Source organism: Pelodiscus sinensis, chromosome 4, assembly GCF_052426305.1.
Source record: "Pelodiscus sinensis isolate ZL-2025 chromosome 4, ASM5242630v1, whole genome shotgun sequence".
In the NCBI taxonomy this organism is placed as follows: domain Eukaryota; kingdom Metazoa; phylum Chordata; order Testudines; family Trionychidae; genus Pelodiscus; species Pelodiscus sinensis.
This window is the reverse complement of record NC_143055.1, coordinates 96,951,128-96,972,820: the sequence shown is the minus strand read 5'-3', so window position 1 is coordinate 96,972,820 and position 21,693 is coordinate 96,951,128. Positions and strand designations below refer to the sequence as shown.

General features: G+C 43.1%; 1 protein-coding gene across 1 annotated transcript in view; it reads left to right on the top strand.

The window, feature by feature from the left end:
* Positions 1-19,698, top strand: part of FAT4 (FAT atypical cadherin 4) — a 242,442-nt gene extending 222,744 nt beyond the window's left edge. The window contains exons 16-17 of the mRNA XM_075929867.2: positions 8,428-8,689; positions 16,551-19,698. Of these exons, the coding sequence (XP_075785982.2) occupies positions 8,428-8,689; positions 16,551-18,430 (2,142 nt within the window). The 3' untranslated portion in view covers positions 18,431-19,698. The remainder of the gene's footprint in view (positions 1-8,427; positions 8,690-16,550) is intronic.
* The last annotated feature ends 1,995 nt before the right edge of the window (positions 19,699-21,693 follow it).

Sequence of the window (21,693 nt, the reverse complement as noted above, 5' to 3'; positions counted from 1 at the left end):
TTTCTCTCTAGAGTGCAAATCTTTTTGCTGTTGGCATTTTATGTTCTGTTTTTTCAGACATTCCCCCATCACACTGTCAGACTATCAAACAAAGCCAACAAGCTCTATGAGTTCATGCCAATGCAGTGCACACCAGACAACCTTATTTCATTTACATAAGTCCCTCTTCCTCAAGTTTATCTTCTTCACCAGAATGGAGATGTTAAAAAGGCAAACATTGCATGATTCTGAGATGCACCATTAACTAAGTGCTTTAAGATCCATGCAGATTTTAGCCCTAAATTAAGTTACCTTGCTCAAGATTGGCTATGACTCAATCCACTTAGTCATAATTCTAAATGAGTACAGCAGTGATGTTGGCAGGCCTCTTTATTGGATAGCTGCAAGCTCCAAGTTTCCTTAACTACTGGAATTCTTTCCAATTTTTTCCCAACATTTGGAGAAACTCCTACATAAGACCACAATTTCTGCGCCTCAGCCAGGACTGATATTGTCTGCTTGCCTGGTTTCAATTCCTACCAGGAGTGCACAACTTTTCTGACAAAAAATACTGCATCATCAATTTCTAAGAAACCCATAATCAATATTTCATTTGCATATAATTTTGCATTATTGTATAAAATAAATGAAATGCAATACATTTATTTTTATTTGTGGCTTCTGTGTTGGATGAATAAGAACTGATAGCTTTTTGTTGCCCAACAAGGAAAAGCTGTAGGTATCTCCTTTGCCCACCCCCTATACGTACAGAAAGAGTGGCAGTGGTTAGGTGCCGTATGTTATGCATGCTGAGCTGCAAGTTGTGCCCCTTGATTCATAACATCTGAGGAGATTTTCTTGTTTTCAATTCTGCAAACTTGGCCGAGTGAAGACTAACTTGGTGGGAATTAATAAACTACTTAAATTTTGCCGACAGTAGAAATTTGACAGGCAACCTCTGTAAGCATGATAAAAAAACAAAGTAGACTTTAGTGGTTAAAATGCTAGTGGCTTGTTTACACTCAAACTCCATCATTTCTAGATACACTGAAGCCTTACTTAATCATGGGTGCAGCAACTATGCACCCCAGCAGCTTCAAAGCTGTGGGGGAGGAGGTGTCACTGTCTGGGCCTATATTGGGAAAGGAACTATTTCCTTTTCAAGCAGGGTGCCCTCTCTACACACCATCCCTTCCTCCTCTTTCAAAATCTGTCTTTCTTAGTGAGAAGAGGGCTATAGCTGAGAGTTGGTCAGGCAGGAACTCTGTGGAAATCCATAGTCTCCTGTGCAACAGAGGGGAGGATATATAAGTGTACACACAGTCTACCCTCCCTGGGATTACCTCAGGGCTGTTCGTTGTTTGTTTGGATAGGGGGGATGACAGGGATGGCTTTTTTGGGGAGGGCAGCTGTCTACCTGGTGATAGTTTTGAAGACTGGAAGGGAATTTTCCACTCATTTGCAAATTGATTAGGGCAGGGTGGAGGCTTTTTTTTCTTTTTTGCCTACCCACAACAACCCGAGACCTGGTGGGTAGGACTATAGGTATGACTCAAGCTGTCACAACTTGGCAAGTGTCCAGTGTAAGCACTATCTGATAGAGAGTCTCATTCAAGGACATACTGGAACTGAAAGTGGATTTAGGGGAAGGTATCTCCTAAAGAAGCTGGGGAACAGGGTTAGGGTTCCAAATTTTTGCTTCAGTGGAGAGAAAAACCCCTTTCACAGCCTTTTAACCCTCATATGAGGAGAGGATGGTAGGTTCCCAGCCAGAAGCTGAGGACCAGCTGTGGTGGGGGAAGGGGCTCTAACAAGTGGAACAGATTAGGGAAGGAATGATGACCTGCCTTGTATGATTTATTGCTGGATAGTTCCCAGATGAGTTAATAAAGTTGCATTCACATTAAACCACATTCCTTGTGTCTTGTCTGTCTTCCTGCATGTCCAGGGCAATGAGAGAGCTTTAGAACCACTCCATGAAAATGCAGCCTGTGTCATTGCCAGCCTTGCTTTTTCTCTGTGTGGAAAAGTCAGAGATTGAGATCAACCTTAAATCCAGGTCTTTCTTCTGGTACTATAATACCTCATGTACCATGGTCAGATTTACCAGTCTTGTTGGCCTGAGTTTAGAAGCCCATTGACTTCATGGACGGGTGTGAATTTTCAGCACTTCTGAAGGTCACACCACTTATTTAAGTGCTTATTTTTAGTCTGAATACTTTGGCCCACCTTCAGAATAATTTGATTTGTCTGACTTGTGAACATATTTGAGCAGGAAGATATTTAGCGTATGGAAAAATGGTAAAAATCTGAATATTTTTCAATACTAGAACGTGTTTAAAATAAGCCACCCCAACCAAATCACACTACATCACTCCATTTTACTCATTATAACTCACTGATTTAAATGGAACTACAATGGGATAAAACAGGAGTAATGCAGTGGTGAATCAGGACCATGAAGATTGCAAGTATTTTCATTTATGAAAACGTTGGAGAAATAAGTGAACTTTCATAATTAGGGTTCTCTTTATGAGTCAGAGGGCTCATTAATGTAGGAGAGAAAGACACCATAAGATCTAGTGGCTCACACCTGGAGCCAGATGAATTCAGACTGCAAATAAGTAAAAGGGGAAAGGAAACAGTTTGGGTAATTAATCACTGGAACAATAACCAAAGGAATATGATGGACTCTCCATCTCTTGAATTCTATAAATTAAGATTTGTTGTCTTTCTACAAGATCTGTTCTAGCTCAGTCAAAAATGATGGGATAAAGGCAGCAGTAGTTAGGTGTAACTGCATGTCCTGTGTTAAACAGAAGATAAAATGATCATTACTGTCCTTTATCCCAGCTGTACAGGAAAAAGAGGCAATATGTGAGTTATGCGGTTTAATTGACTTTGTTAACTCATCTGGGAAGTATCCAGCAATGAATCATACAGTGCATGTCATCATTTCTTCTTTAATCATTTCCACCTATTTGAAAGATGCCATCAGCCTTCAAACTTGTTCCTATCCCACTGCTAGGGATTCAGCATTGCTCCTCTGTTTGAGGGTTATGGGTTGGGAAGAGTGAGTTGTATCCTTACTGTATCAGGCATTGGGATCCACAGTGCCAACCTGCAGCTTCTTTGGGGCATTCCTTCCTGTAGATCCACCTCACAATTCTGGCTCACGTGGGAACTAGAGCTGTGGAATGAGTACCTGAATCGGACATGTGCCAAAATGAGAATCAGCAATTCATTTGGCTGCCTCTCCTCCATCCTGCAGACAGGTCCCCAGAGAATTAACAATTTCTTTCTTGACATGAATTAAAATACATCCCTCCCCTGACTTTCCACTTTACACAACTTCAGTCCTTGTCAATCTGTCCCCCTCTCAAATCCTTTGCTGCAGCATTTCAGACCAGTTTGTAACTCCCTCCCCCATCCTGAGTGGAGATTTTGAACCTGCCTTAAATCTTTTTTAACTTTCATGATTAAATCAGCCCACCTATAAAATCCCAAATCATTCCCCTATCTGCTCCTAGAGGCTGCTCCTGAGTGCCAAAGAGTAAAAGAGAGGCATCTGCTGGTCTCAGAGCATGCCTCTGCTATCATGCTGACATAAAATCACTTTGTCACATCCAGGTGAACTAGCCACTTGCTGTGGGGCCCAATGCACAATCGTGTCCACAGATCCATAATTCAACTCACTTTAATGGGTGATGTTTACTGTTTCTGGTTAACTGTTAACTGGTGGGGGCTGGAGCAGCTTCCCACCAGCCACAGGCAGGGGGCTGCTCCAGCCCCATGGGGGGCCTGCCACAGACAGGGACTGCTACAGTCATCCAGAGCAGCCCCTGTCCGTGGTGGGCCCGGGTTCCCTACAGTCAGGGGCTGCTCTGGCCGACCAGAGCAGCCCCTCTCTGCAATGCACCCAGGCCTGCCATGGGCTGGGCTGAGGGGGCTCCATCTGGCCTCAGCAGGCAAGGGGGGCACACCCTTTTTAATCAGTTAACCAGTTAAATATAATGTTTAAGCAGTTAACCAGTTAAATAGAATGTTACATTCCTAACTTGAATGCCAGCACCCAATTACCTGTACTCTTCTATCCCCTATTCACTGTTGGCTCACAGCTGCCACTGGTCCAACCTTGAATGAGTGAGAGCCAAATGCACTAATAGGAACCCTATCATTGTGGGCAATGGTCCTAAGACAGCTACAAACTGCAATTTTGTGAGGGGTGTCCCCTGTTACTTTGAAGAAAGAGAGGCCCATCTGTAGTTTACCTCACTGCTATGTAAATCCTTAATACTAAGATTAGGAAAATCCCTGTCTCACCATCCTCTTGCAGCACTCGGAATTCAACTTGCTCTCTCTGCTCTGTTTGGGTATGTCTACATTACCCAGCTAGTTCGAACTAGCTGGGGTAATGTAGTCATCCGCAGTTGCAAATGAAGCCCGGGATTTGAATTTCCCGGGCTTCATTTGCATGAAGCCGGCCGGTACCATTTTTAAATGCCGGCTAGTTCGAACCCCGTGCCACGCGGCTACACGCGTCACCGAGTAGCTAGTTCGGATTTGGCTTCCTAATCCGAACTAGCTGTACTCCTCGTTCCTAATCCGAACTAGCTACTCCGTGTCGCGTGTAGCCGCGCGGCATGGGGTTCGAACTAGCCGGCATTTAAAAATGGCGCCAGCCGGCTTCATGCAAATGAAGCCCGGGAAATTCAAATCCCGGGCTTCATTTGCAACTGCGGATGACTACATTACCCCCGCTAGTTCATACTAGCGGTGTAGTGTAGACATAGCCTTTGCGACATCCTCATGATGCAGATGACTTATTGCTCCCCTCTTTTTAAACTCTAAAGTCTTACCTAAAGTATCCTTTGCTGATTCTGGCACCAGTTCACTGATGCTAAATGCTCAAAAAATGTCACCAGGAATGAAGACTTCAACAAGGACCCTTATCTGAAATTAAATAAATCCCCTGAAACCTCAGCATGCCATAGGTGCTACAGATCTCTGCAATAATCCAAGAGCAGTCATGAGCCATGGTTCCAAAGGGCCAGCTCCATCTTGTCATGTTCCTTATTAGACAGAACTTGAAGCTTGTCCAATTATAATCGAGAAAAAGTCATTTCTGCCATTATCAATCCTTAGCACATATAGCAAAAGGAATATTATAAGTTAGGGTACATCTATACTTCAACACTATTTTGGGATACGGGATTATTTAGAAATAGCTATTCCATGTCTTAACAGCAAGCCCGTTATTTTGGGTTCACTATTCCAACATCCCTATAAACCTCATTCCACAAGAAGTAAGGGAAGTTTCGGAATAGCGGGTTAATTTGAAATTTGGCACTGTACGAAATAAGCTATTTTGAAATAAGATCAAAATAAGATACATATTTTGCGTAGCTCAGATTGTGTATCTTATTTCGTGCTATGATGCATTATAGACAAACCTTTAGACACTTCATGGTGGAAATCTCACTGATTTCATCACTGTGAGTGAATTGAAGGACATGCACCATCATCAGATTGTTACTCTAGAACTGCACTCATTTTTGTTCACAAAGCCTTCCCGCAAATCATCACTGCAACTAATATGGGAAAGAAATGTAAAGCAAAATACCAAAATGTGAACAAAGAATAAGAAGCGGTTTGTTCCATAAGATCTTAGGGTATGTCTACACAGCAAAGTTATTTCGAAATAACAGCCGTTATTTTGAAATAACTTTACTAGCGTCTACACAGCCAAACCGGAGCGCTTATTTTGAATTTGGTAAACCTCATTCCATGAGGAATAACGCCAGATTCAAAATAGCTATTTCAAAATAAGTGCTGTGTAGACACTTATTTCAAAATAGGGGGCCTACAGCCTTCCCAGGGTGCCCTCATGGCCACTCCAGCCCCAACTGAGAACATCCCTCTCCCTCCCCCCTCTCCAGAGTCCTTAAAGGGGTTGACTCTGGCCACAGTGCCTGTGCCAGCTCCAAGCCTGCCAGCCCAGAGCCAACAGTCACTGCTCCTGACCCAGTGGCCGCAGAACATGAGCCAGCAAGCCACTAGAAGCCAGCCCTCCACTGCTCCCCAGGAGAAGTCTGCCTGACACCAGGAGCCTGCCAGGCCCTGGAGAAGATGGGTGCCTTCCTGGTCCAGGGTAGAGATTATGGACCTTATTCAGGTTTGGAGGGGATGCTCTCAACATCCATGATCTCTGCACTAAATGGAGGAACGCAGTCGTCTATGGCAGCATAGCTGCCAGCCTGGCCACCAAAGGCCACATGCAAACCCAGGAGCAGGTTTGCATGAAAATCAAGTTGGTCCGGCGAGACCCTGAGCTTCCCCTCCTCCTTCTTCCCCTTGCTTCCCCCTTCCATCTCCCTCCTCCCAGGTTTCCCCCTCCCCTCTTCCACTCTCTCTTCTCCCCTCTCCTGCCTCCTTTCTCCAGTCTCACCAGAGTTTCATTCCCCACCCCCAGTTTTGTTAAATAAAGAAAGTTTGTGTTCATGCAATTACGTGTATTTTATTTGACATCAGGAAGGGGGGTTTGGGAGAGGTATATGGAAGGATGTGAGGGAGGAATGAGGCACAAGCTCCCAGTGGGGCAGACCAGGGAGGCTCATAGTGCTCCTCAGGGTGGAAGCTCTCCTACAGGGCCTCCTGGATACTGTCAGACCCCCGATGGACCTCCCGGATGGCAGCCTGTAGAAAGTACAGCCAGGCTCACAACAGTGTGTTCACGAGAAGCACCTGAGTGCCCAGGAGCAGCTCTGGCTCCATGTTGCAGAGTGCTGCGGTGTCCCGAGTGAGTTCAACCAGAGCACTCAGAGACTAAATGCTTTGCTGTCCCTCATCGAGGTAGACAAGCAAGCAGGGAAACCTGAGAACCGGCTGTCCGGGGGGAGGGGAGAAGGCCCCTTTAAGCACAGGCCTCACATAGCCTCAGGCAGCAGCCACACAAAGTAACTCCTGACCTGATGCCCTGCTGGACCTGGTTCCGGCTGGCCTTAAATGTGATTCAGTGTCCACTCAGTGTGGACACGCTATTTTGAAATAGCAAAATGCTATTTCGAAATGCATTTTGTGTGTAGACGTGTTATTTCAAAATAAATGATTTCGAATTAACTATTTCAAAATAAGATAATTGGAAATAATGCTGTAGTGTAGACATACCCTTAGGATATTAACAGTGCAGCTAGGTGATCATCATAGTTTGGGTTCTGTTTGTTTTTGCTTCGCAATTCATACTTTTCATTCTAGCTCATTTCCCAGCGTCACTGCTATTTAAATAAAACCCAGAAATGGGATCCTTCAAAGTGTTATCAGCATAAACCATTCATTTTTAGTTTAGAAATATGGTGTGGTTCAAGGCTCTAGGAGCCACATTCTTTTTTCTGACTGAAGAAGTCACAATCCAGTCTTGTCACTGGAAATTTTATATTTTCTGTATGGCAGTATCATGTTATTTATGTGTCTGTTACCATTGGCCACAAGGAATTTTAAAGAAAAATAAATAGCTCTTAAGGGTAATAAATCACTAGGGAATGTACTGGTTGTTGGCAGGTAGAAGAATTATATAACGTGGCGTTAAAATTACAGTTCTGGGTTTAAAATTTCAGTGGGCATTGAAAATGTTGCGTCATGCGATTTTTTTCCCTTTTTGCATAAAAGAAAAATAAAAGACAAAACGTTCAGGTTCCATTCCATTTCAGCTTTAAAAGATCAAATAAGAAAAGTGAAGAACTAATAATTAAAATATAGCAGAGTGCAGATTTGACCAAATAATTTTTTTTAAACTCTTGAATCTAACAAATGGTGTTGGTCTTGTTATTAGTCATGTGACTGACATTACAAAGGTGAGATTTTTTTTTTGTATTGGAGGCATAAGAATCTTGCAGAAACAGGGTTTTTTGCACAAAAAGGAAATGTCCACGCTGCTTGTTTATGTGCAAAAAACCCTTGTGCAAAACTGGCTTGAATAGATTATGCAAATGACGCACGACAAGATGCTAATCAGCATTTCATTTGCATATTCTCTGCCGGCAAAAGCCAGCAGAGTAGGCAAAGCCCTGTACGTTCACCCTTAGGGATTTCTTCAACAAGAATATATGAGACACTATTGACTATATCCAACTATCTAACTTTGTACCAGAAATAATAACTTTTTGTAGTGCCCTTATCATGTGTCTTCTTTGTATATTAGTGTAATATAATATGGTTTTAAAAAAAAAGATGGAATCTTACTAAAGACACATTCGGGTGGCATTACATATTAGGGACATTCATTTTCATTTGTGTAATTAAAATGGTCAGTGCTTTTCCTCATTTCCTTTATAATAGTTAAATGATATGGATTATAATGATCAAATAGTACCCTTGAGATATTGTATTTTATTCATGGTATGTTGTTATGATTTTAATAATCTATCATTTGCTTTTCCATTGCATGTGTAGATAAAAAATGGCAAAATGCATTACACGTCTGATGCTGGAGTTGGTGGGAAAGTGGAGAGGAATATTCCTGAAGTTTACACTGCAGATGGTCAATGGCATTCCTTCCTTATTGAAAAGAATGGATCCACCACTGCTCTGTCCATTGACAAAATCTACAGAAGAGAGATTCTTCATATCACCCAAGACTTTGGAGGGCTTAATGTTCTTACAGTTTCTCTGGGAGGAATCCCGCCAAGCCACACTCCCAGAAGTACAGAGACAGGTGAAAAAGAGAATGCATGTCTATGTATCTATACATATCTATACAGCTTTTAAAACCACTTCCCTGACAGGAATGAACTGTTTAGATATGAAACACTGGTCACATTTACACTTGTGACTTGATGTTGAGATCCCATTTACTAAAGATGTTTTTTTTAATAGTGTAGGGATTATTACTAGGCCAAATTCTAGAGAACCTAAGTCAGGATATCTTATATTTCAAATCAATGACAGTTTTGCAGAGTTTGGAATGTAGGAGAGGATGCAAGGCTAGGACTGAGAGGTTTGGCATGTGGCAGGTGGTGTAAGGTTCAGGTTTGGGAAGGGAGTTAGGGAGTGGAAGGGGTCTCAGGACTGTTTTACTCAGCTAATGAGAATTTTGCCTCCATAGAGGTTTGGTAAGAACCTCAGTATTTGGGCTGACATGTAGGTCATTACAATGATTTCTGCAATTCAAACTTCCTTATCTTTTTTGCTGCTGTCAGAAATAAATATTTATTTTTCTACATCTGAGAAACAAACTAAAAATTCAATATGAAACACTCATTGAACATCATAAAATGTGAGAATAGATCAGTTCCCTCAGGGTATGTCTACACAGCAAAGTTATTTTGAAATAACAGCCCTTATTTCGAAATAACTTTCCTAGCATCTACACAGCCAAACCGCTATTTTGAAATAAATTCGAAATAGTGGAGCGCTTATTTTGAATTTGGTAAACCTCATTCTACGAGGAATAACGCCAAATTCGAAATAGCTATTTCAAAATAAGTGCTGTGTAGACACTTATTTCAAAATAGGGGGCCTACAGCCTTCCCAGGGTGCCCTCATGGCCACTCCAGCCCCAACCGAGAACATCCCTCTCCCTCCCCTCTCTCCAGAGTCCTTAAAGGGGTTGACTCTGGCTACAGTGCCTGTGCCAGCTCCAAGCCTTCCAGCCCAGAGCCAGCAATCACTGCCCCTGACCCAGTGGCCCCAAAACATTAGCCACCAAGCCACTGGTAGCCAACCCTCCACTGCTCCCCAGGAGCAGTCTGCCAGCTCCCAGGAGCCTACCAGTGCCTGGAGAAGGCAGGCGCCTTCCTTGTCCAGCGTGGAGATCATGGACCTTATTCAGGTTTGGGGGGATGCCCCCAATGCCCATGATCTCCGTACTAGATGGAGGAACGTGGCCATCTATGACAGGATAGCTTCCAGCCTGGCCACCAAAGGCCTCATGAGAACCCAGGAGCAGGTTCTCATGAAAATCAAGTTGGTCAGGCAAGACCCCCCAGCCCTGAGCCCTGAGCTTCGTCTCCTCCTTCTTCCCCTTGCTTTCCCCTTCCAGCTCCCTCCTCCCAGGTTTCCCCCTCCCCTCTTCCACCCTCTCTTTTCCCCTCTCCCAGATCCTTCCCCCAGTCTCACCAAAGTTTCAGTCCTCTCCCCACTGTTTTGTTAAATAAAGAGAGTTTGTGTTCATGAAAATACATGTATTTTATCTGACATCCGGAAGGGGAATTAGGAAGGGGTAAGTGGAAGGACATGAGGGAGGAATGAGGCACAAGTCCCCAGTGGAGCAGACCAGGGAGGCTCTTAGTGCTCCTCAGAGTGGAAGCTCTTCTGCAAGGAATCCTGGATACTGACAGACCCCCTGTGGACTATCCGGATGGCAGCCTGCAGAAAGTGCAGCCCAACTCACAGCAACGCATCTACGAGAAGCACCAGAGTGCCCACGGGCAGCTCTGGCTCCATGTTGCAGAGTGCTGTGGTGTCCCGAATGAGGGCAACCAGAGCACACACAGAGACAAAATGCTTTGCTGTCCCTCAGCTAGGTAGACAAGCAAGCAGGGAAACCTGAGAACTGGCTGGTCAGGGAGGTCTCTTTAAGTACAGACCTCAAATAGCCTTAGGCAGCAGCCCTACACAATAAGTCCTGACCTGGTGCCCTGCTGGAACTGAATCGTCAGCCTTAAATGCTATTCAGAGTCCACTCAGTGTGGATGCTGTTTTGAAATAGCAAAATGCTATTTCGAAATGCATTTTGTGTGTAGACGCCTTATTTTGAAATATCTTATTTCGAAATAACTATTTTGAAATAACACTCTAGTGTAGACATACCCTCAGAGAGTGAACATGGTAGTATAAAATTCTGGCAACAGTACTGGTCATCTTTTTAGCTGATATTCTTCTTGCAATAAGAAGAGACATGATTTTTAACTGCAGACTGTGAGGTATGCCAGGCAGAGCAGACATGTTTAAAAATCAATCTTCATATTGAAAGCTTGACTAACTCAAAGTATTTTCACCAGATAAATTAATTTAACTATTGAAAGATATCACACTATATTTTTTACAATATCCAATGAAATGTCTTCCGCAATAGTGAATTGATACAAATTGTGATATGATGTGAAATTGCATGCATGCCATATCTGACCCCATCTTTTTTACATATTTATTTTATGTCCAAACTGCAATCTGTGCATTACAAATAGAGACATTTGTAGCAAAGCAGGAATTAAAATTAAAATGAAGAGAGTAACTCCTTACACATTGGTGAAGAAATAAACAAATTATGAGAGTCTGGCTTGCATTAGGAATGAACAATCCAACATTTTTTTAATATTGGATTACACTGTGTATGACTTACCAAAGATTTACAAGGGGGAGATATAAAACTCTATGTGAACTCAGAATTTTGAAAATATCTGAAGTACTGGGAGAGACAGACAAAAACATACGTTGGGGGCAGTCCCAGAGATGTGAAACTTGTAAATCCAGTAATGCACTCATACTCAAGTAGTCTTGACAAAATCACAATTCCTGCAGATGATGTCAGGTAGAAAGAGAGACCACCACGAATTAAGCAAGTAAATCCTTCATTGTATTTGGTTCCCAACATGAACCTAAATCATCAATTTCCCCAGTATTTACAAATATATAAATAGGAGAAAATGAATATTAAAGCAATGATGAAAGAATACACAGCTCTTTCACAGAGGAAACTAATCACTGCCATGGCACAGGAAGAGCGTGTGAGTACAATTTGGCAGTATGCTTAATAAAATGTGACTTGCATCTCTGATCACAAATTTGATATTGAAAACAGCTACTCTCTCATTTCTGACATCAGTATGTTCAGTCTTTAAAATAGTGTCCTTTGAAATCTTAAGTCAATCCTGCTTTCTAGTGTGCCTTGACTAAATGTGCTATTTCAAAGCAGTCAGTTTTCATAGTATTTATCTCTATGCTAGTCATTTTTAGAGTCCTCCACAATTTATAGTAATGCTAGAATAAATATTTGTAACCTATTACCTACAACCATAATATTTACATTTTTTGAAACTTTCTGAAGCATAAGTAATGAACACAATGTTTACTTTTTTCTATTGTTTGTAATGTCAAATTGCAGTATTTCATCATTTGATTGGCACACTTATTTTTTCCCTACTTTCTCAAGAATTTTTATTGTGTTCTCTAAGATGCAATTTGTTTTACATAGCCTCCTGCAGACAAGCCATCACACAGTGCATTCTAAACACAGTGCATCCTGAGGAGAAAAGAAATATAAGTTTTGCTGTGACTAAAATTGAATTAAGCTATGCAACTTCTGCTACGGTAATTGCACATCTTAAATCAAAATAGCTTAACTCAGTTTTAGGCACTGTCTACACTGCAGGAAGTTGAAGGAAGAACATTCTTCCTTAGACTTCCCTTACTCCTCGTGAAATGAGAGCAACTATGAGTCCTCCAGCTCACCATTATTTCTAAATATAGGCTTGTAGTGTAGACGTGCACTTATTCAGAAATAATGATGCTGTGTAGATGTACCCCCAGGCTGTGTCTACACTATGGGGTTTTCTCTGGTATCCCGGAAAAACTCTGCCACGTCCAGAGAACGCGTCTGCTCTTCCACTTGTTTTGTGGAAGAGCAGACACACCCTTTCAGAAGCCCTTTCTTCCTCCTCCCACAAGGAAGAAGGGCTCTTCCAAAAGAGGAGGCTTTTCTGAAATTTGGCTCAGTGTAGACGGGCCAAATTTTGGAAAAGCCTCTTCTGAAAAAACTATTGGAAAAAGGTTCGTAAATTGCAGTTGAGAAGAGAATTCCAGATTCATATTGGTGAAATAATTATTCTTTCATCACCCCATAATTAATGAAAGCTACAGTGTGGAGACCGAGAGAAAGTCAAGATTGGAGTTGTGGCTAAATAATTATGGATATTCAGAATCAAATTTTCAGATGTGTAAGCACATAATTTGTGAGTAATGCAAATGTGTGTACATTCACAATAATTGGGAGTCTAAATTATGAATTAGGTTGTCTCAACTAGCTATAGTCTGGAGTATAAAGGTGAATGCAAATCTTCACTACCCCGAGGATCTTCTGAAAAGGAATGTATCTCAGTTCTTCCCTGAATTCCCATGTGTTCACAGGAAGAATGCAGCTTACTCTCCACTACCCTGCTTCTGGAGGGTGGGGGAAGGAAAGGTGTTTTCCATTTGAGACATAATGGACAGAGATACATAGGTAATTTTGCTCAGTCTGCTTACACAGTCCTGAAAACCTTATTAGATTCAAGCCCTGAAAAGTTTTGAAATACAGGCAGTCCCCGAGTTACGCGGATCCGACTTATGTCGGATCCGCAGTTACGAACTGGGCTTTTCTCGCCCCGGAGGACGGGAGTGGCGGGACGCCCAGATGTGCCGCAGTCCGCCGCCCCCATCCTCCAGGGCGAGAAAAGCTGCTCCCCGTCTCCCTGGTCTGCAGGGAGACGGGGAGCAAAGCCTTGGAGCACACCCGCAGCGGGACAGCCCGGGCACACTTGAGCTGTCCCCCTGCGGGCGTGCTCTGCGGCTTTGCTCCCCGTCTCCCAACCAGCAGACCAGGGAGATGGGGAGCAAAGCCTCGGAGCACGCCCGCAGTGGGACAGCAGTGGCGCGCCTGGGCTGTCCCGCTGTGGGCGTGCTCCAAGACTTTGCTCCCTGTCTCCCTACAGGCCAGGGAGACGGGGAGCAAAGCCGCAGAGCACGCCCGCAGGGGGACAGCCCAGGCGCGGTTGGGCTGTCCTGCTGCGGGCGTGCTCTGCGGCTTTGCTCCCCGTCTCCCTGGTCTACTGGGGGGGGTGCAGCTAGTGCCCCCCCCAGCAGACCAAGCTTTTCTTGCCTACCCCTGGGGTAGAGCAGCTGGGGGCTGCTGGGTTGGTCCCGCAGCGCCGCTCCGGACCAACCCGGCAGCACCCCAGCTGCTCTGCCCCAGGCGTCCTGATTCAGCCGCTGCTGGTCAGTTTCAGCAGCGGCTGAATCAGGACGCCTGGGGCAGAGCAGCTGGGGTGCTGCTGGGTTGCTCCAGTAGCGCTGAGGAGCCGCGCTACTGGAGCAACCCAGCAGCATCCCAGCTGCTCTGCCCCAGGTGTCCCCAAGTCAGCTGCTGCTGAAACTGACCAGCGGCTGACTACAGGAAGCCCGAGGCAGAGTTGCTCTGCCCCAGGCTTCCTGGAATCAGCCGCTGATCAGTTTCAGCAGCAGCTGACTTGGGGACGCCTGGGTTTCTTAAGTTGAATCTGTATGTAAGTCAGAACTGGCGTCCAGATTCAGCCGCGGTTGAAACTGATCAGTTTCAGCAGCGGCTGACGCCAGTTCCGACTTACATACAGATTCAACTTAAGAACAAACCTACAGTCCCTATCTTGTACGTAACCCGGGGACTGCCTGTAGGTCACTGTTAGATTCAGAAACCCTGAAGCCATGAAAATGTGGCTTCCTAAAACAATAGAGGTGAGGACTCTGGCTGTAGCCCAGTGGAACATTTACTGTCTAAATAGTGGGACATTAGGAAGACAGCAGAAAAATGAATTGCACTGGATAGGCCAGGAATGTGTTAAGCCATGAATAAGGACTTCAACAAAGCCAAGGTCAAAGTCAGGGTGATAGGCGGATTTAGAGATAAGGGTAAAGTCAGGAAAAAGAAGGTTTGAGATCGTGGATGACATGAAGGTGTGTAGCTTTAGGAACAGCCTCTGTTGTAAATTAAGGCTGCAGAATGAACACATGTTGAAACTCCTTTTGGGGAATTTAAATACTGATTGTCTGAAGTATGCTCTTGCATATTTTTTTTTACAAGGGAGTGAATTTATAAATTTTATTTCAATCCAGTTTTTTAGCCAATATGTATTCCTGGCAATATTATGGATGGTTTCTATGTAGTCACTGGATATAGGAGCCCCATTGAATAACCATCTTTTAAAAGAAAGGGGTTTGTAATTGGATAATGAATTTGGTGGATATAGAGGTTAATGTAAAATATTTAGATTTCCCCAAAATTAGCCATCCATTGATTACTAAGTACTTTAACATAATAATTGTGTTTCTATGGAAAGCAAAATTAGAATAAAGATCTGAAAATAAAGCCTTTAAAACAGCCTCTTGAGGGTTCACATCACATTTTAGAGACTCAAGCTACAGTCACAAAAATATTCATTTGTATTTCAAAGCTCACAGCAAATCTTGTCACCAGATGACAGAAGTGTGTATGCTTGCAAATGCCTTTTTTAAATCTGAAGCTTTTCCCTTGGTGTGAGATTTATTTCCAAACTAAAAAGCTTGTGGCAGATGTTTCCCAAGCCCCAAATGGGTCTTTGTGCTATACAATGTATGTTTATTTTCTACTTAAAATTTTTTAAAAACTGAGTTCAAATTTTCAAACTTGGGTGCCTACTTTTCCATATTTGGGCACGTAAGTAGAAGTGTCCTTATTTTCCAGCCATACTGAAGGCCCTGGGAACTGTGGGATGTTCCAAGTTTTTCTGTGGTTCTGGGGAAGGTCAGTTATTTCAGCACCTATATGTGGCTTTTGATGTCTACGCTTGGGGATGCAGATTTGAAAATGTTGACCTGAGCACCCTTGGGGGTTTGAAATTGAGTAGGAAAACCTCAAGCTCTCTCAAACTCTGACTAGCAGTTTAAAAAAAAATTGCAAGTTGTTGTGAAATCTTTAAAAAGTCTCTGTTCAGAGAAAATGATGTCCAGATAAATTATTGAACTGCTTTGCTGGTTATTATCTTTTATCCCTTTCTGTACATAGTACATGAAAAGTATTTGGTTTTTTTTTAATATCACTAATGATATCAAGTAAGTGTTGTGCTAGACGTTCTTTAGAATGATCCTTTATTTAACCTTGTTTTAGCTCCTTAACACTTTCTCAAAGCAGGTTTCCATGCTTGCTTCATTGGCCATTTATAAGCAAATGAGTCATTAAATATGGCAGACAAATAACTACCAAAAGAAGGAAAATTGTTAAAATTTGAGGCTAATTGTGAGAAGGCACTGGAACTGATTCTTATGTCAATTACACCAAAGCAAAGGTGCAGTAACTCCAGTGAATTCAGTGGATAGCTCCAGATTTATAGTAGTGTAACTGAGATAATTATCAATTCACCTAAATGAAACAAAATATTTTTAATGCTAAAATCATTGGGACACATTGTGCTCTCAGTTACATCCCCACAGTGCCACTGAAGTCAGTAAGGTTTCTTGAGTGTGGTTAAGGGCATATCTTGTCCTATTAATTTACATTTGCAGGAGATACTGCATGCTGATTAAAGCTATTTCAATAAATAAAGATCATTGCCTTCTTGGGCTAGCCAAAATAATGCTTTTAATGTTGGCCCTTTACAAGAGTATAAAAACAGTTGCATTGTAAGTGTTGAGTATAATAAATGCAGTGTAATAATGTAGATCTTTCTTGGTACTTTTCTACACATCATACAAGTCACCTTGCCTACTGTGACTATTCTGCGAGAATTTTTTTTGACGCTGAATTTTGTTTACACTGAGTGGACACTCTGTCTTGAGGTGTCAAAGTAACTTTTGTTCTTTCTCCCTAGGTTTTGATGGCTGTATTGCCTATGTGAAGTACTGTGGAGAAAGTCTTCCTTTCAGTGGAAAGCACAGCACTGCTACCATATCCAAAACGGACTCCTCCGTGAAGATTGGCTGCCGAGGTCCCAACATTTGTGCCAGTAATCCATGCTGGGGTGAATTAATGTGCATCAACCAGTGGTATGCATATAAATGTGTCCCTCCAGGAGCCTGTGTTTCCAACCCTTGCCAGAATGGTGGCAGCTGTGAACCAGGTGCGCATTCTGGATTTACCTGCAGCTGTCCTGAATTATACACAGGAAGAACATGTGAGATGGTGGTGGCTTGTCTGGGTATCCTGTGTCCCCAAGGACATGTGTGCAAGGGTGGACTCAATGGAGGACATGTCTGTGTCCCTCACCCGCACCCAGCGGAGCTGTCTCTCCCACTATGGGCCGTTCCTGCCATTGTTGGCAGTTGTGCGACAGTTCTTGCCCTGCTTGTCCTTAGCCTGATCCTCTGTAATCAGTGCAGGGGAAAGAAGACAAAAGTGCCAAAGGAGGAGAAGAAAACAAAGGAAAAGAAGAAAAAAGGGAGTGAGAACGTTGCATTTGATGACCCTGACAACATTCCGCCCTATGGCGATGACATGACGGTCAGGAAGCAGCCTGAAGGGAACCCTAAGCCTGATATAATTGAAAGAGAAAACCCTTACCTTATCTATGACGAGACCGACATCCCCCATAATACAGAGACTATACCTAGTGCCCCTCTGGCTTCCCCTGAACCTGAAATAGAGCACTATGACATTGAAAATGCAAGCAGCATTGCTCCTTCAGACGCAGACATCATTCAACACTACAAGCAGTTCCGGAGTCACACGCCCAAATTCTCTATCCAGCGGCATAGCCCACTTGGCTTTGCAAGGCAATCCCCAATGCCACTGGGAGCAAGCAGCTTGACTTATCAGCCGTCATATGGTCAGGGACTCAGGACAACTTCCTTAAGCCACTCTGCATGCCCTACTCCCAACCCTTTATCTCGTCATAGTCCCGCTCCGTTTTCCAAGTCGTCAGCTTTCTACAGAAACAGTCCTGCAAGGGAACTTCATCTGTCCATAAGAGAAGGGAGTCCTTTGGAGATGCACAATGACGTCTGCCAGCCTGGCATTTTTAACTATGCCACTAGATTAGGGAGAAGAAGTAAGAGTCCCCAGACCATAGCAACTCATGGTTCCAGACCGGGAAGTCGCCTAAAGCAACCAATAGGGCAGATTCCTTTGGAGACTGCTCCTCCTGTAGGACTCTCTATTGAAGAAGTGGAGAGACTTAACACTCCTCGCCCTAGAAATCCAAGCATCTGTAGTGCTGATCACGGAAGGTCTTCTTCAGAGGAGGACTGCAGAAGGCCACTGTCAAGAACACGGAATCCAGCTGATGGTATTCCAGCTCCAGAATCATCATCTGATAGTGACTCCCATGAGTCGTTTACTTGCTCAGAAATGGAGTATGATAGAGACAAACCTATGGTGTACACATCCAGAATGCCCAAATTATCTCAAGTTAATGAGTCAGATGCAGATGACGAAGACAATTATGGTGCTAGGCTGAAGCCTAGGAGGTACCCTGGCAGGAGAGCTGAGGGTGGGCCTGTGGGTGCACAGGCAACAGCATCTAATATTGCTGAGAACACATTGCCCATAAAGCTTGGCCAGCAAACTGGAAATTTCAACTGGGACAACCTTTTGAACTGGGGTCCAGGCTTTGGACATTATGTGGATGTTTTTAAAGATTTGGCATCACTCCCAGAAAAAGCAGCAGCAGCAGCAGCGAACACAAATGAAGAAAGCAAAGGTGGCACAACAAAGCCCATTTCCAAAGATGGGGAAGCAGAACAATATGTATAGACCTCATGTACTGGCATTGTCAAAATGCAAAATCGTGGAACAGTGAAACCATTGTATGGTTGTAGATAAGTGAAAGTCAGCATGTTAAGCCCAGGCCAGTGTGGTTGGAGGAGACTTTAAAAATAATAACCATTATGCTGCTGAAACAGACTTAAAACATATTTTAATTTAATTGTGTTTGGGTGAACTTATTTCTCCTGCATGCATTGTATTTTAAAAACAAGACATTCCGCATACAGCATTTGAAAAGGGTTTTCTATTTACCATTGGTTGGTTTGTGATTTTTAAGTTAATGCTTTGAACTGAAAATGAGCTCAGATGTTTTCATTGTGGGCAGTGCGTGTGTTGTCTCCAACTTAATAACGTGTTTTGCAGTGCAAGAGTATTGAGGGTTTCATTTCCCTTGAGACCCATGGAAGAAGGAAGGTGAATGAAGGAATTTCAGTATTAGAGTCTCTCCAAAAATGTATTTACCATATCCTGCAATTCCTCTATCTGTAAACTTTAAGGAAGAAATAAGCTTGAGCAATTGCTGGCAACAGTGCTGTAACTTTTACCCATACAAGAGGTGCTAGAAGCAGGTCAAGCTGTCCAGCACTTTAGGAATTTATTTTTTGTTGACAAAGTTGTGTGAGAGCTTCTGAATCAGTATGAAATATTTTGGATGTTTCTCCCTTACTCCTGCACTCCTCCCAGTACTTCCTCCCAGCATGACATGATTGGAAGTTGTCAGATCAAATAGGTAGTATAGTCTACAGAGACAGTCTAGTGGTCTAGTGGCTTGGAACCACAATAAGATACCAGGAACTCCTGAGTTTTAATCTCAGCTCAGCCAAGGGTCAAATTATTCAGTCTCTCAAAGTTTCAGCTGCCCCATGATATTGCTTACTTGCCTGCCTCACAGGGATTATAAGGGTCAGTTATTTAACATCTGTAAAGTGCTTAGATGTCTTAAAGTACTATAAAGTGTTGTTATTATAGCACTGCCTAGCCAATATGACCTTGGAGTGGCTTTTTCCACATTACATAATTTTCTATTACAGAAACTTTTGAAGAATTATTTATTGTATAAAATATTCACTGCACTCTAGCATTTTGGGACTGATATGAGGGATAACTCCTAGTAGACTCACTTACAATTGCTTATTGTATGTTCCAAATCTCCTAAAATATGTAGGCTAAATAGAAATTCACAAGAACTTTCATGTCCTGCAGATCTGAAGATCCTATTGTACTGTGTAAAGACCTTTTTTTTTTTTTTTTTTTTACCTAAACTGTGTTTTTGATATCAATATTTTCCTATGCTGAATAGTTTTCTTACTTTCAGGGAAGGTAAGAAAAATACTTTTTTTTTACATTTGTTACTTATGTAACATCCGTATTTTTCACCTTTTGATAAATTTGTAACATACTGTACGCTTTCTACTTGTAAATGCCAATAATAGAATTAAAATATTTATTTAAAAAGTGTAATGTCTATCATTGGAAATGCTTCATATTTCTTACTCTCTTTCTGCTTTTATCCCTTGAAAGAATTTTTTAACAGTTCTTCCTTGGCATATGGTTTTTAAGAATAGTATTGCTGGCCTAGAACATATGTGCAGAGTTATGTTATAGTGAATGCCACGTTAATTCCCCTAAGTATTGAGCTATTCATTTTATTCTGCTGTTTTCATGTCTCTGGTGTAATGTTGTCAACAAGGAACAGAACCTAAATAATGAATTAAACTGGCTTTTTGTAGGGTCGTTGGGAAGCACAACGAAAGGTATCACCTGCATTTGTTGTGTAGAAGAAATTCATCACAATGTAGTGAGTCAGCACAAGACCTATGCATTACCTTAAGTCCTGTTTAAGTTTTGTGCTGTACCTTTTACAGTGGGATGCATTTGAGCCTTTGCGAGAGAGTGATTCACGTTACATGTTGGTGTTGCCTTCTGGCATTACTAGAGTGCTATGAATGCTTTCAGAAAAGAGAGGCATTAATCTTTTCTAGGGAAATGAAAAGCAGTAAGGGTGATATCATTGAGGCTTTAAGTGAGGGTCAAAAGAATCCTCTTTCCTTGAATAGAAAAAGTTGTTTATACCTGTGACGGGGCGAACAGGCCTCGCACTGCAGGGCCAGGAGTAGCCCAGGCCCAGCTGGCGGAGAGGGCCCCGCCCTTCCAGCCCTGCTGGGCATGCTCCCAGCAGAGGCCAGGTATAAAGGCAGAGGGAACCCAGCAGGCAGGAGGACAGCTGGGGGAGAGAGGAGACCAGGCCAGGCCAGTGTTTTTGCAGCCGCGGGGACCAGAGCCACTGCCAGTGCTGGACCCTGACACCAAGGAAGCGGACCCCGACTCCGGGAGACCGGAACGTACCCACAACCCCAGCAGGTCCTGCCTCAGAGGCCAATGGGCCCCCGGGGAACCGGGGCGCGGTAGGAAGCAGCCCAGGGCAGGGGACACAAAATTGGGCTCGGCGTGTATCGGCCGGATTCCCCGCCGAGCCGGCAGGAGCCACAGATCCTGCCTAAAGGGCCCTGGGCTGGGACCCAGTGGAGAGGGAGGGCCCGGGTCCCCCTACCACGCAGGCCCCCCCTGGATAACCAGGCCCGGGGCCAGGAGAGGCGCCTCAGAAGGACTAGGCCTTTGGTACCATATATCCCCTGATAGAGGGGCCTGGACTTTTGGGGACTTTGGGGGGTGCGGTATAGGCCCAGACTGAGACGCGGGTCAGTATAAGGGGGTCCCCGCAAAGGGTGTACCCCCTGACAATACCAAATATTATTTTAGTCATATTTCTAATAATAATGTTACATTAAATTACTTTGGAATACACATGTAATATATAGTTATACATCTTTATATACACTCTTCCATGATTTCTATCTTAATTCACGTTCCAAACTTTCTGAAGTATAAGCAATTAGGAGTGTAAGAGAAAAAAATCTTTGGAAAAGTATTATTTGAGCAAATAACTATACAGTTTTTAAATTTACAAAAGCGTAGCTCAAACTTTTGAAAACTACTTAAATTTAAGTGAGGGAGAATATAAGCCATGGAACACCTAAAGCTTTTAGTGTGAGAGATGACATTGGACTGCAGAACTTGCCAGGATAGACTAATCTCTTTCTTTTCTTTTCTTTGGGGAACTTAAGGAAAAGAAAAATAGCTACATGTAAAATACTAGCTAACATTTTCATGTGCATTACTGTATTTGTTTTAGATTTATTGACCATCTTGTGCCTGATGTGACAAAGGAGACTTAACACACTCTTTTGGCT